The sequence below is a fragment of the Neolamprologus brichardi genome, chromosome 15 (assembly GCF_056152115.1).
Source record: "Neolamprologus brichardi isolate AB-2024 chromosome 15, ASM5615211v1, whole genome shotgun sequence".
Taxonomy (NCBI): Eukaryota; Metazoa; Chordata; class Actinopteri; order Cichliformes; family Cichlidae; genus Neolamprologus; species Neolamprologus brichardi.
Genome location: NC_142118.1, coordinates 10,236,733 through 10,252,446, shown reverse-complemented (window position 1 = coordinate 10,252,446; position 15,714 = coordinate 10,236,733). Strand labels below are relative to the sequence as shown.

The 15,714-nt window shown below is 38.9% G+C and overlaps 2 protein-coding genes across 3 annotated transcripts; one reads left to right on the top strand and one right to left on the bottom strand.

Annotated features, from left to right (window-relative positions):
- The first annotated feature begins 3,477 nt into the window (after positions 1–3,477).
- mixl1 (Mix paired-like homeobox) lies at positions 3,478–5,455 on the top strand. Its single transcript, XM_087852419.1, has 4 exons — positions 3,478–3,574; positions 4,238–4,458; positions 4,632–4,758; positions 4,875–5,455. The coding sequence occupies exons 1-4, from the start codon at positions 3,478–3,480 to the stop codon at positions 5,453–5,455; spliced, it is 1,026 nt and encodes a 341-aa protein (XP_087708545.1).
- A 182-nt stretch (positions 5,456–5,637) lies between these two features.
- Positions 5,638–15,159, bottom strand: lin9 (lin-9 DREAM MuvB core complex component). Of its 2 annotated transcripts, none has more exons than XM_006797079.3 (15): positions 14,891–15,159; positions 13,952–13,984; positions 13,582–13,673; positions 12,321–12,434; positions 11,469–11,599; positions 11,170–11,295; positions 10,904–11,061; positions 9,402–9,535; positions 9,127–9,255; positions 8,661–8,762; positions 8,490–8,570; positions 8,267–8,392; positions 7,928–8,113; positions 7,567–7,664; positions 5,638–6,587 (listed from the first exon to the last, which is right to left on the bottom strand). In XM_006797079.3, exons 1-15 carry the CDS (start codon positions 14,919–14,921, stop codon positions 6,482–6,484), a joined length of 1,647 nt encoding a protein of 548 aa, XP_006797142.1. In that variant the 5' UTR covers positions 14,922–15,159; the 3' UTR covers positions 5,638–6,481. The 2 variants fall into 2 exon arrangements, with proteins under 2 accessions (XP_006797142.1, XP_006797144.1); XM_006797081.3 differs by lacking the exon at positions 14,891–15,159 and adding an exon at positions 14,136–14,656.
- Positions 15,160–15,714: the final 555 nt, after the last annotated feature.

Sequence of the window (15,714 nt, the reverse complement as noted above, 5' to 3'; positions counted from 1 at the left end):
TAATGACGAGGTCTTACCAACAGATAAAAAGACTTGCCCAAAAACAAACACCCCCCCCCCCCCCCCCCGTCATTTTATTAACCGTCACGTACAGTAACGGACACATAAAAATTAACATGTATTTTAAAATATGCAATGGATAAATTGTATTTATTTTTTTTAATCGATTTTTCCATGTTTTCCATATAACGATTTTATAAGCTTATGCTTCTTCCTGCTCCTTTTTGAACATGAAAGTTATTTGTTGTTGTGGTTGCTCGTTTTCCTTTTGTTTTCCTTTGTTTATTTGTCTCTTTTAATTCTATGTTGTTTTACTTTTTCAACATGTTCAAAATAAAGATTCAATCCATCAATGTCAATAACCGGTATGATCATCCCTATTCTTCAACACATTTTGAACTCACTTTGTCAAGCTTTCTTGGAATGTCTTTAAAAAGTCTTTGGGAATAGTTCTCCAGGCTTCTTGAGGAACATTCAGATCTCTTCTTTGGATGTGAGGAGCTATCCGGGTAGGCAGTGTGTTTGGGATCATTATGCTGAAAATGAAAATAAGCCATTGCCAATCAGATGCTTCCCAGTTTTGTTTTGTTTTTTAGTTTTCAAAACACACTGCACACCATGCTGAAATATGCCATATTTTCGGTTAATAGTTCTTTGGGAATAGTGCAATAATACTTGACTTAGGGGCCTTTTTATTATGTCGGAATGATTCACAGATCAATGTAAAGTGACTTAACAAACAAACAAAAAGAACTATCCCACTGAAAATAATCAGTTACAAGGACTGGACAGAAAATTAATGAAAAAGCAGGCAATATCCAAAGAAAAACTTTAAAAAAAAAACCTTCATAAAGCCTGGAGAACTATATATACTATGCTATACTAATGTCACCGGTGTTTATTTGTAATTAGCTAATGATGATTGCTGCATTTGCCCAGGTGAGGTGCATTGACAGTAAGACTTGGCCTATGCTTTGGATAATACTTATGCACATTTTGAATGAGCACATGCTCTCCAGCTCCTTAAATTATCCTTCAGATACACAAATATTGTACTGAAATACATTATAACAAGGGCCCATTAGACAGGTGACATTTTAACACATTGCTGAAAACCTGTGAGAATACTTTGCCTGTCTGTCTGCAGGGTAAATGTATAGTGGCCAAGTCAGACTGTGCCCAGTCTGTTAGGTGTGAACTTGCTTTTGTTTGGGGGCTACAGGAGCAGCAGTATTAATCCCCCACAAGAATTTAGTCCAGCGTTTGCTTGTAGTCCAGCCTGATAACTACATCTTATCAGTATCAATCAAATTAGATCTGCTTTTTAATCTAATTACAGTGCCCAGTGTCTGTCATAGACTGCCAAACTAAACAAACTATATAACATACAAACAACAGCTAAGGTAAAGCTGCAAGGAATTTTCATACAGTTGCTGTACTGGGTTAGCACTTTTAATCTACCATGACTTGTCATCACAAATCAATGTAAAAATAAATAAATAAATAACAATAAATAAATAAATAAATTGTCCGTGCTATGATCTCCAGGTCCATCAGAAGAATGTCACAAAACATCAGGAACTTGAGGACCCAGATTTTTAGCATAGCAATCTGGTCTGTGCACAAGGGGCAATACCCAATTAGGGCCCCCAGACAAAGCACCCTATGAACTGTGAATGCTTTAGCCAACAAGCAAATCCTATTTGAACAAAAGTAAGTGTCGAAGTACAGAGATCAAAAAGGTTAAGATTACCGTTACACCGTAGCAACAAAAAAAGACACACATTAAATATGCACTCACAAGTAAACATGGGCTTAAAATGATCAAAGTACATTTAAAAAAGGGAGTAGAGCATGTGTTATGTCAGAGCCCCTGGTGGTCCGTCATTGTTGCAGATGTTCATTAATAAAGGACCCTGCACCTCCATCAAGAGTACGGATTAACACATGAAGAATCACCTAAAATTTTGGCCTGTCAAGGAGTGTTGTAGGTACTCCCCAAGAGTAAACAATGCGTGCTGTATTTTAAACGCTGACAAACACATTGCCAAATTTGCACTACACTCCCCAGATGACTTAACCCAGTAAGCTCTCTATCCTGTAAAATCTGTGAGAGGAAATATTGCAAGGAATCTGGAAATTGTCACATTGTCAGATCATAGCATAGTGCAGAATTCAATCTGCAGGCAAAAAAGTGGAACATGAAAATTGTTTAGTTTGTCTTTGGGGAGGGAGGGCTTCCTGACCTCTTGACCCAATCCCCCCCCCCCCCCCCCCCGCTGAATCAAACGGAGGTGACATATTCAATAACACCTGCCCGCTCCCAAGTACTTTTAAACCGTGGTTTGTGTATTGAAATCCACTTTGTTGACACTGATAAGGCTCAGGAGGCATCATTTCCCACAAAGTAAGGCTTGTGTGAGGGGGCAAGTCATGGAAAATTTATGCTTTCTTTTACCTCCAAACATAACTTATAACCTTCCTGACAGATGTGGACAATTCAATATTTTGTCAGTTATTAGGGTTTAAAAGTTTTTTGTTTGTTTTTTTAAAAAACTTGAAAAAGCCCACAGTCTGTGGCTACATCATCTGATAACATGCAAAGGCTTAATGACTTGACAGTTCACAACATTCTAGAAGGACTCCTTAAGGTTGAGATCAGGGCTCTATACTTGGACTAAAGGTCTGTTGCAGAACTGGTTGTTCTTACTGTCACTGAAGCAAAACTAATGTCACATATAACAGCAAATTCACTTCAATGAAGTTTACTGCCAGGAAAATTTTTCAATAGCAGTTATAGATGGCAATAAATGTTTTGGCATCTAACAAAAAGGTTTTTATATGGTGTAAGAAGTCATCCTTTTAACAGTCGTTTCTGCAGTTTCAGATCTTATTGACAGCTTTGTTTTTGTTTTTGTTGATTTTTAGGCTTTGGGATACTCTGGGATGCTGGCATGATACAGAATAACCTGTATAAAGAGCCAGTCTTGTTGGGTATACATAATTATTAAATTATGCCCTGTTTTGAGTTAGATTAATAATAATAAAAACCTAATGCTTGCGCTTATGTCTGTTTTCTCACAGCGTCCTGGTATAGTCCTTTGAACTCCTCCACCTTTTTTGGGAAATTGCCGTTTCCGTCTTTCTCCCTTTGAAGGCTGAGGGTCCATTATTGCTTCATCCATGCCAAAGCGGATAAATGTTTTCTCTGCCGATGTGTATTGGGCGTGCAGATTCCATTAAAACTCCTTTAAACAGACCCGCGGCCGGACCATCGTTCCAGGTGTGATTGCTTCACACCTCTGCTGGCCCGCAGACGTCTGAAGTTGCTGCACAGCCACTGCAGTGCCGGTCGGCCCATGGCAGACCCATTCACACATCTAGACAGCTTTACCTTTGATCACAGGAGGATTTAAATCCAGCGAGCGCACGGATCTCAAGCTCAGTCAGTCAGTCACCGGGGATAAAGCGGAAAGGATGTCTGCAGTTCAGGGGAATATGCGCGTCGGGGAGGCGAACCAGTTCCACATGTATCACGAAGGGCCTCTGCAGATGAACAACGCCGTGAATCCAGGTTGGTGGCTCTGGGATCATTAACCCCAACAAAAAGTTAATTTTTAAATACCGGTGTTGTGCCAAAAAGTGATTTTCTGCCAAAAACTGATTTCCGGTATTTGCCAAAAACTGATTGCTCATATTTAAACTGCTATAAGTAACTTGTTTGGCTATAATATGTGAAACATATGTCAAATGCATCCCTTATGGATGACATAGAGTCATCTTGAGCCACAAACAACATTCGTGTAACAAGGTAGAAGCCGCAATTAGTTTTTGGCAGCGACTTTTATGTAACCTTTATTTATGCAGTTAAAAAAATCTCATTAACATTAAAAATGTCTTTTGTAAGAGTAAGCTGGCCAAGAGGACAGCAGAAATGGCAGCAAATATTACAATAGTTCAGTAAAAATATTTTAAGTTTGGATAAAAGACCGGATTGGTTATAATGTAAGTACAATAACACAGAGTTGTAAAGATACTTGAAAAACAGAAAAAATCTATATATAACCCCTTTGTCAACTCTGTTCACCGAAGTCTATTTACGAAGATACATAAAGATATTACACATAAAAAATACACAGAAACATTGGAAATCACTTTTTGGCACAACACCGGCCTAACAGCTGCCTCAGAGCTCAACTTACGCAATGATAACTAAATTGCGCCTGCGTCTTTTCAGAATGTGGACCCCCGGACGGTGGAAACTACTTCAACCCCGCAAATCCTGTTCCCAGGGCGGACAAATGCGTGGCAATGCTGACCCACAGGAGAAAGAGGACCAATTTCACCCAACAGCAAATCAAGGTGCTGGAGAAAGTTTACAACGACACCAAATATCCCGACATCTTCCTACGGGAGAGACTGGAGGCTCTGACTGGGCTGCCGGAATCCAGAATTCAGGTGAAGTCCGGTTTAAACGCCACACTTTGTTGAATTGGTTGATTTATTTTGCAGGGTCAAAGGGCAAACACAGGCACTTAAGATCACAGGAAAGTCTCGGCTACTCCACACTTGTGGTAAAATTGGATTTATGGAGTGGTAAGATGTGAATTAACGGATTTCCAAAATTGTAGGTGTGGTTTCAGAACAGAAGGGCCAAGTCTCGTCGCCAGGTTAGCTCATCAACGTCCACAAAGGTCAGCAGCACGCCAGCAGCTGGTCCCTTTATCCAAGTCCAGAACAGGATGGCTCTGGAAAAAGGTAGCTATTAGCTTTACTCACTAGTTTTGTGGTCACATCCTCACTTGCTCACTCTATCAGGGCAAGCCTGCTCAGTGTCACTCATTGTAGTTTTAACTTTTTCCTCTCCATTGCAGTTTGTGACAATCTTCACAGTGCTGAGGTACATCAGATGGGTGGTTTTGGACTAGAGGAAAGTTTCAGGTCTACAGTGCACCTACAAGGCATCCAGGACACCCACAGGAACACTCTTCCAAGCAAACCCAGCAGCTATGCCCAAGCATCTGCCTCCCGCATCTACGACAAGGAGGACACCAGAATGAATCCAGAGCACATGCAACGACACAAGCAGAGTGCTGGCACCTCGAGCTGCAGTGTCCCTCTCTATCCCAGGAGAGAGCACCAGACAAACATGGACGCCAACATGACCAACAGCCAAGCTCCAAAGGTTTTGGTGGAGTATGACAATTTCCCACCAAACAAAACCATTGGACCAGAGATGAAAGTTGTGATTCCTCCCATCCCAACGCAGAACACCTTCAGCACACCATCATCATCTAAGGATAACAGATGCCAAATGCAGTATCCACAGGCGAGGGCCAGCGGGGACAGGTTCGATCACTTTTCCCAGATCCCCGCCAGAAAGACGCAGGATTTCTCCGACTCGGATTCTGATTGGGAAAATGAAGCAATGGCAAGCTTCAGTGGCTTTATGTGATGCATTACAAAAGCTACATGTATCATAAGAGGTGTGAGAGTGTATTTATTTTAAAACTATATATATATATAAAAAAAAAAAAAGACGTTTATTTGTTTCGTATGAATTTGTTTGTTTGTTAATAAATAAAACGATAAAGCCAAAACCTGCTTTTCAATATTATGTTTAATATAAAAAGACGAAAACATTTATATACAACTGCCCGGGGGCACTCTCATATACAACTTTACAAAAACTGAAAAAAAAGGAGAATCTCTAGGAAAGAACTGTTGACGGGGTTTAAAGGTCAGTGATGCAGACTTAGTGTGGGGGGTGTTGCAGCAACAGCCGATGTAAAATATGGAAACGCTTAAGATCAAAACCCCAGAGTTCTCCTTTATAAAAAAATACTGGAAAAAAAAAAATCTTCAGTGCGCACAAAATTACAAAAGCCATTTCAGAATACACAGCGGAAAGGCTGACAATATTCCTAATAATCAGATATTGTACAATTATCTACAATAACATTTTTTTAATTATAAAACATTCCTTCGCGTTCCCCTGTACTTATCATTAAAGGAGCAACAGAACACACAACTTACAGAGGGAAACATAAGAAATAGCAAAATATTGTTGCATAACCATACACACCTACTCAAAAATAAATAAATACGGACAATAAAAACTGTTAAAACCTTATGTTTGGCACGTGAAACCAAATAAATAACAGTTTTAATATTTTGGAAATGTGGAGCGTGGCAAAAAGCTTTAAGACTCTTTCGGGTTTGTGTTCATTCAGTTGGGTGCACAAACATTTTGATACAACAAAAGCTTGTGAGTAAAATATTCAGCATTCTTCTCTCCATTCCGATCAAAACTTGAGGGAATCTGGGAAGAACTCAAATTGAAGATCCACAGCATCGACATGAGCCTTCTTTGTAGTCTTTTAACAGTCCAGGTGAAAGCACCATTTCACAAGAAAAACATGGATATACCGCACTTCCGTGTGTGTACATGCACCTGTGCGTGGCGGGACGATGCAGGTACTCAGACTGCATTGGTGTTGTTGGCAGCGAATGCATGCAAATTGCCCAGCTGACTAAGGCCACTCTGGATGTGTGCCACATGGATCTCAACGTTATTCTGGAAGCAACTGGAAATGCAGAAAAATAACCAAAGTTATGAAGAACAGTTAACAACGGAACAACCAGGTGGTCCTGCAACATCAGCAACTTTTGCTTGTTCAGCAAAAGTATGAACCACTAAACAGATTGCAGATAATTGTAATTTGTTATTTCATCATATATCTTAGAAAGGAAAAATATATTTTAGCATCCACCAATAAACAAATGATACAACAAACAACACCATAACACATCAAAATTATTTTGGAAATTTCAGAATACACGTTGTATTAGTTAAAATAAAGTGTGTATAAAAAGAATAGCCTCGCTGTAAAATTGACAGATCACTGCCTACATTATAAACAAACTTTGCAGCTAGCTAAAACAAACCAATTTTAGTAAATTAATTATTGTAAAAGAACTGCAGCCCTCCTCATTTCTGCTCTCTTACTCTGACTTTTACTTTGTATTTGCTCTGAATGGTTCTCCACAGTCTAGACTCTGATCAGTTCAGCTAGGGTTCCCATGCTGCTCGGCACAGCCAACAACCTGCCCGGTTCTCCACATGTCCTGCCATACACTCAACATTCCACCCTGTTCAGCTCTGCTGTAAATATTTTTATCTAACCAAATGCCCTAAATAGTTATCTGTCAATCACATGCAGCTAGCTCTGGCTCATTTTACATTATCATTCACATCAAAGTGTGTAAATGTTGTGTGTTGCTCAGCAACATGCAGCAGTTTGCATAGACTTCAGTGGGAATCAAAATGACTCCAGTAAAACTAATGAGAAAGTTATTTATTTTTATACCACGTAGCTGCACTATGAATAATCCTATTATAGGAAAAGCCATGAAATATGAGATTATACTGTTTTAACAGTTACAGTTAGTTGGGAGTTTTGAGATTCACAGATAATAAAGGAGAAAAATATTCAGTTTTGTCTTAAAAACAGTCATTCTTGCTCTTTTGTTAGAAATGGATGGAAACACTATTTGGTCCTTTACCTGAGGTTGGAGGGATCAATCGATGCTTTGATGTCATTGAGAGAGTCTGTTAGAGATTTAAACTCAAATGAATTCAGATCCCCGCCATCTGCCAAACACTGAGACAAGCCAGGAGAATGAATGATTAACAGGTAATCAAATCATAAGTCATGGATGCATTATATTATATTTACTGATTAATTGATAAAACATATATTGTATTATATACTTGAAGTTCAACATTTCTTAACAAATTACTGCTGCGTAGCTCTAAATTTGTGCATTGAATTTCAAACAAATTGCTTTTTTGCACACAGAGTGTGACATCCTAACATCCTCTCCTATCATCCTGACACACTTGTGATAAAAATACATCTTCTACCTTGATCTGTAGGAGCAGAGCAGTGAGACGGGAAATGAGGTGTGTGAGGCTAGGATTTGCCACACTCTGCTGTCCGTCCTTCATGGAGTTGATGCGCATTTGCACCATCTGCTGGGCCTCTTCTTCGCTACGCCTCCGCAGCTCTGTAGGATGGTCTGCTGGAACCATGCCCTGATCAGGAGCGAGCTGGAAAGATGTACACTGATGTTTAACACAAGGCTCTCTTACTCATTTGTTTCCTTACTCGTTCCTGACTAACAAGAAAAAAAACATGCTAGAATTATCAGATACTGCAATAAAATATTTCAAGTTCAAGTGTAAGTGTGCCTTTTCACTTACTTCACAGCAGTACTGCTGAACTTCATGAAGAACCTTGTTCAGATCTTTATTTAGCTGCTCCAGCTCAAGCACGGTGGTAGCATATCGCTTCTGGAAGTCCAGATCAATAGGCATCGAGTATGACTTCTGAACACAAAACAAAAACATAGCTGAGGTAAGCTTGATGTGGATATTTCAGAAGCATTTAACATGTTTTAAAGTAACTTAACTATAATGACTTTACCAGCTTCTCAGCTTCTGTATTCATTTCTTTCAAGTGCTTGATGTGCTCTTTCTTGATCATGAGGATTTTGGACAGTCTTGTCTAATAATGGACAGAAAAACAAGACAAAGCATTAGAACTACATTTAAGGATGTCACCTTTTTAGTTTTCAATTTGACAGGAATTCCTTACCACTTGGACCAGGAATTTGACAGGAAATCCTCCCAGTGTATCTCCTTCAGCACCGGGCAGTTTGTTCCTCCATGGTGACTGGGTGATAAGAGGGTCATTGTCCTGTTGTTTAAAAAAAGGCCAGTTAGGTCAACAATCTTCATGTGAAATCTGTTTTTAGATGGGCAAACAGATACACAGCTGTGAAAAAGGTGTCCAGCAAAGGTTTCACTGGCTTTTTTTTTTTTTTTTTTTTAACGGAGGAAGCAGCTTCTAAGGGGGAATTAAGTGATTGCGCCACTAGCCCACCTTGGAATTGTTCAGTCTACCCAGTGATTAGCATTAATGTATAAAACGTATAGTGTATAGTAGGCCAAACAAAGCAGTTCTTTGAAAAAACCAAAAAAAGAAAAGAAAAAACAAAACTCGAATATGGCCAAATGTGTCAGCAAATCCACAAATGGTAATAAATGTAGTTTCTGAATACCATATGGACAGGAGTGGTAGCGGAGGGATAGGGCCCTCTAGGCGGAGTCATGAGGCTTTGCATATAGCGTGCTGACCGATGCTTCTGGGCAAAGGCTGAAATGGGCATGGTCTCATTAGGTTCATTGCTCTGGAAAAGAAAATTACAATAAGATGGTTAATAATATGACCTGTGAAATTCCTAAGATACAGCTATTGGCATTTCTTCTTCTTCTCCTGAGTGGCAAAATCACACTGAGAGTGAAGCTTTTATGAGAGTTAAGTTAAAGTGTTTACCAGGACTTCATAATCAGGCACAGTGTGAGTTCCCAGGCCAGTGCGGTCAAAGGTGACACGATAGGTGGCGGCACTGGTGTCTACTGCATCAATCTGCCCTGTGAACAGCCCATCATGGAGTCCTCGGAGACGAGCTGTAGAACAAAGATACATGCACTTGATTTAAATCCGAATAAATAAATAACAAATAAATGAATTATTCACATATGGAGTCTGATACAGCCTACACCACACCATTAAAAGGATCTGACTTTTTACGAGTACAGATTCATGTAGTGTCTGAAATAGCCAAGTAGACGCTTTGCTATTTGGCCATCCAAAGACGTTGTTGGCTTGATTTCTTGGTCCTTTAATTGTCCATAGTTTTGATCAAATTCATCTCCAGTACCATATTTTAAAATTATTGATTTGTTCAATGTCTTGTGCTCTTATTGTTCAACTTTCTCAACTCTAGGTAACCGTGGAAAAAAATCAAACTGTGTGTGAGCCCTCTTTTTGTCGGCTGAAAAATGTCTTTATATTTGATATGAGACCTAAATGGTAAATGACCTGTATTTATATAGCGCTTTACTAGTCCCTAAGGACCCCAAAGCGCTTTACACAACCTGTCATCCACACATTCACACACTGGTGACGGCAAGCTACATTGTAGCCACAGCCACCCTGGGGCGCACTGACAGAGGTGAGGCTGCCGGACACTGGCGCCACTGGGCCCTCTGACCACTACCAGTAGGCAACGGATGAAGTGTCTCGCCCAAGGACACAACGACCAAGACTGTCCAAGCCGGGGCTTGAACCGGCAACCTTCAAATTACAAGGCGAACTCCCAACTCTTGAGCCACGATCGCCCCCTAGACCTAAATGTCTAGTGTGTTGTTTATCTCCCTATTAAAACAGTATTTGTCAGGAAAGACTGCAGTCCTTCAACTTTGAAGGAATTTAGCAATTCCTTGTTTATGCTTGCCAATAAAGTCAACTGATAAAGCAACAGAGTGTAGACAATCCTTCAAATATGTGTCGCTATACTACAAAAGATCTGTACAATCACCACAATTTCATGCCCAAATTTGATGCTAATTTGGGCATCAAATTAGCAACTGACCAGGTGTGAAATATGGACACACGTTTTGTTTCATAGAAAATAACGTTTCTATGAAACGTCAGCTCATCACAGTCGAGCTAACCATTGACCTTTTGGATACAAAAATCATTCAACTTGACCTTTGAGGGATCTGTGTTCATTTGTGCCATAATTAGCATATTAATTCTTAAATCATGACCAAACCTGTGTTTTGTGAGGTAAATCACAGTAAATTGATCTAATTAGGTCATCCTTAAGTTCTCCCCAAACAATGCTGATAGATCAGGGGACAGATAAAATAACTTCTCTACCTCTTAAGTTCAATTCCGTGAATATATCTTTTGAAAGTGCAAAGCAGAAAAATGTAAAATGCAACACTGCAGCTCATTTGAACATCTTGCGCTCACTTCAGTCATCTTACCGGTGACTTTGGTTCCTATGATGAGAGGCAGAGGGATTTCATCAGGAAGATCTTTGCAGTTTGACACGTCAGTTAGTTTTCTTTGCTGCAACAGCCGCATTTTCTGCCGTTTCTGCCTCAATGCTGTTCGCTCTTCAGCAAAGAATGCAGATGAACACCTTGAAGGGACAAAAGAGCACAGCAATGTAATGCCAGTTCTTTTTGTCCTGACACATCAAGTCCATAAGGAAACTGTTCCAAACACTTATGTAAAAATCACAGCGTACCGTCGAGGTTTCCCCATCAACCTCCTTATTGTACCCCACTCAACTCTGGTTAGCTTTCTTGTTTTCAGGTTGGGGAAAGTCTCCTTAAGACACAGGCAGAACTCATTGTCACCCTCGAAAAGAGGCCTGGAAGAAAGAGAAGCAACAGTAACAGTTTTATAATTACCATTTTGCTTTTGACTAACGTGATAAGCTGAATTAAGACCAGTTATGCGTGGGTAACTTATTTTTTCTCTCATTTATTTATGTGTACTCATCGGGGAACAAAAATAAATAAATAAATAAAAATCAGACTTTACCTGTCAATATTGGAATAAAACCATTCATAGATGCACCATTTGTGAGCTTTGGGCAGTTTCAGCAGGTTTCTTAATCTCAGCCCTATTTTCTGGGAAGCCTTCTTATCTGGTGTCACAATGTTAGAAAATTTCTGTGAAGAAAACCATTAAAACAACAGTCATTTCATAAACAACAATATGGTAGGCATTTTAAAGAACTCCTTTGGAAAGGGTTACACTAGACAAATCATATTATGTTATGCTGTAGAGATATGATGAACTTATTCAATCTCAGGCACACCAACTTGGTCAGAAAGCATAACCTTTAAAACTCACATTACCCCGCAAGGAGACTTTTTAAAAAATTCTAGTTTAGATTTTATATATTTGTGTGTGTATATGCGTATGTTTATTCATATACACATATGGATATCTAAAGTTAAACTCTATCTTATTCTTTTGGCTATTGATTGATTTTTATGTTAAATTTAAGTTATTAGCTATAATTTGGACTCACATTTTATCTTATTTTAATGTTGGCATGATGTTCAACTCTTTGAAGACACCCATACCAAAAACAGCTCAGGTATAAACAGATAACTTTTTGGACCAAAACAAACCTCAAACAAAGTTGAACTTTTATATTACAAAAACTTTCAAACACCCAAGTGTAATATATCTCGTCACAAGTAATGCAAGTGGATGAGCACTTTTCACACACAATTTACTTTACTTTTAATCTTGGGCCTTGTAAACTGCACAGGTGACACAATTATCTTAAAGTTTAATATGAACAGTGCTAACTAGAGCATTACAAGGAAAATGTATTAACATCAATATATACGTGATCGTAAGGAAGAATGCAATCAATACCTGTGGTGTGGTGGTGACTCTCTGGCTCCTCCGTGGAGATCTGGACGGAAGACGCTGCTGCGGTGGCTCATCTTCATCTCGAAACAAACGGCTCCGCTTCGAGCTCCGTGTAGGCTGCAAGAACAATGTAAATTCAAAATATTACCAACAATCTATAAATAACATTATTGCATTCTCCATATTAGGCGTCTATTAGCAGTAGAAATTCTGGCATGTTGTGTTATAAATAGCCTGGCTAACACAAATGTTACTCTGGGAACTCTCATGTATAATACACAGGTTCTGAAATAATATCTAAGTAAATGTAAAGACCCCCATTCATGCAAAATGAGATGAAATGCATTTTCCTTCCAGTTCCACATCACATTACACTGGCATGAAACAACTTAATGAGGTAAGAAAATCAACTCCTGAGATGTAAACAGAACTGCAAAAGACTTAACTATGCTGCTAAGCTGAGCAAAGGGCAGTAACTATGCATACACACTAACGATATATCCATAGTGAGCAAGAATCACTTAATTTGTATAATATTCACAATGCTCACTGTCATCTATGAAAAAGACCCTGTTTAAATATCCACTCCTTTAAGCTTTCTTTTGGTTCTACTGAGCTGTAATTCGATGCTGCACTTTTTAGAAAATTAATATCTGCAGCATATACATTACCATTTTTGGCCATGGCTCTCTCACATAAGATGAAGTGACTTTCTTTTTTTTTTCATTTTATGAAGAAATAATTGTGATTTTTAAAAAAAATATCAAACACTGTATTACTGCATTGTAATAATTAACTTCTTGGTTGCTAAAAGGAAAGAAAAGATACACTGAACTGCTCCCTTATTTCCCAACGGGTCACCACAGTGGATAGTACTTGATCTGGTGCAGCTTTGACATGATTGGTATTCTTTCACTGATAAATTCCAAAACCGTGGCAAAAAAGTAGCTGGAAATGCATCAGGAGGACTCAATGGTACTGAACAGGCCAATTACAATAGCTGCGGCTTACACTGACACCACATTTAGTTCCGTTTCAGTGGAGGTGTGCGTCATGTCATGCCTTAGGGTTTCATCATAGGGTTTTAGAGGGATTTCCTGTTATGACATAGCTATGGCACAAATTTCCCACTGAAGCATAATTGTGGAGTAAGGTGACTATGTTAACCACTATACCATATTTTTCATATTAGTAATTAAAGCAACATGTGTAACAGATTCTCTTTGTTTTCGAAGTTTTCATTGCTTTCATTGCATTAACTTACCGTGTCCATTGTGACAGAGGAATGCCGTCCCCTGGTGTTGTGAGCTCGTGGGAAGCTGTTTTTCTCATTCAGAGTGTTGGACAAACTGCCCTCTGTGAGAATACCAACATATTTATATACAAGAACACCAAAAACAATTTCTAAATCAGTAAATATATCTTAACAACCCTTTACCAACAGACAAAAATCACATGCAAACATAACAGGACCATTATGCCATGTAAGCTTGCAATTAGAAACTATTACAGAGCTCTGACCAACGTGATCTGACACAGGTCTAATCGATATAGTGAGGAATTCGAGTCAACGTTACAGAAGCACCCAGTATATTTGTAAACAGTAAAAAGCATAAATACAAGGGAATCCATACCTTTAAGACTGACGAGTGCCTCTGCTGAGGAACCTGAGGAAGAGAACAATTTAGGCTACATTACTGTAGAGCATTAAAAAGCCTAAAAAAGCAACACCACATAGACGAAATCTAAAACGGTGCAACTTTGATAAATATTATTTGCCAGTGTTCTCCTTTTTAAGTTACGAAATGCTCATTTCACCTGTCACAGAATCAGTAAGATGGTGCTTTAAACACTGACAGGAGCCAGGCAGGTGAACAGGAATTAAAAATAAAGCTAGCGGACTCGGTTAGGCCTTTACCCCCAACTGGAGCTGTCAGACACGGGTGTAACATCAGCTGTGGGCAATTCGTATCTACACATAAGCCAGACAAGCTAAGCTATGAGCTGTAAAATAACGTTATTTACATTAGGTAAGTTCCCAGAGACCGTTTCAGGTGTAAACAGACAAATGAACTGGCAAGTTTCCTTTCACAAGATCAATAATGATACACAACGCCTAACTATAACCAGGGTGAAGGAACGCTGAAAATGAGGAAAGTGTCATGGAAAACTAAAATAAATCAATAAAATAGAAAATAAGTCCAGCAAAACAGATAGCTTGTTAGCAGCTAGTGGCGTAGTGGCAGCCTTTTTGTTCCTGCTATATGCGATCTAAGGTTAGCAGACGTTAGCTCGGGGCTAAGCTAACGTTATTTGTTCACCCAGTTGGGCTAGAGTAACTTGTTCAACTCCAACATTAGCCATGGTTAGCCTCTCGCGCTAACAAGCGTTAGCTGACTTAGACAGACCCGGTGTCTGTTTGGGTCTAAAATGAGCTTATGAAGTCCGCGCAGAACCTATGATAGCCATTACATGGTCAGCGATATCGGGTTTTGGCCAGTTATTTATTTTACCACCGCGGGACTGCTGCTTGTTTACAATGCAAAACTCCTTGAATTTGTGTTGTTACTCACTCTCGTCTAACAGCTGGTCCATCTCCGCCATCTTGAATTAGCCGCGCCGCTTTTTCAAAGACCTTGTCAAAATGCATTCTGGGTCGGGACTCTATCTGGAGGGCGATTTGAGAAATAAAAATCCCGTAATTTGCTTAAATGGTAGCTTAATAACTGCTTCCAGTAGTTTGTTTATCTAAACAAATACATCCACTTTCTACACATCAAACTTTTACATGTTAAATGTGAAGTTAAATCCTTGGGAAATCGTTTCGTATCAAAAACTTGACTCGGAATGGGAGCATAGCAACCAGCCATTGTTTCATACGCCACATCAGTCATTTTATCGTTCATTTCTCCTTTACGTTTTAGTCTTTGTTTGGGAAGTGTGTTTGAAATGAAATGTTCTCTCATGAGTAAATGTATTTATTTTTACCTGCAGTTATACCAAGAAAGATTTTGTTTATACTATACGCAACATAAAACACAGCATATGGGGTACCATTTATCTATTAATTAGTAAATAACCAAATACACGTGAGATTTTGTTTAGATATGAGGAAAAAGTAGATGAAAAACTAAAAAAAAAAAAAAAAAATCATTTGTGCAAATATGAGTTTCTAATCTCACAGAAAGTGTAAGTTTCTTCCATTTTTTTCACTTTAGTAAGCTCATATTGTTTGTATTGTTACCATTAAATACAGAAAATCTTGCTGTTTTTTTTTTGCATATTAACTCTTTATTTTGCTACCCTACAGTGCCAGTGGGAAATGAGGCAAGACAGCTTCTACTGCTTAAATGTCCTACCAAAATCAAGCCAAAGCCTGCTTTTTCAGAATCAGAAT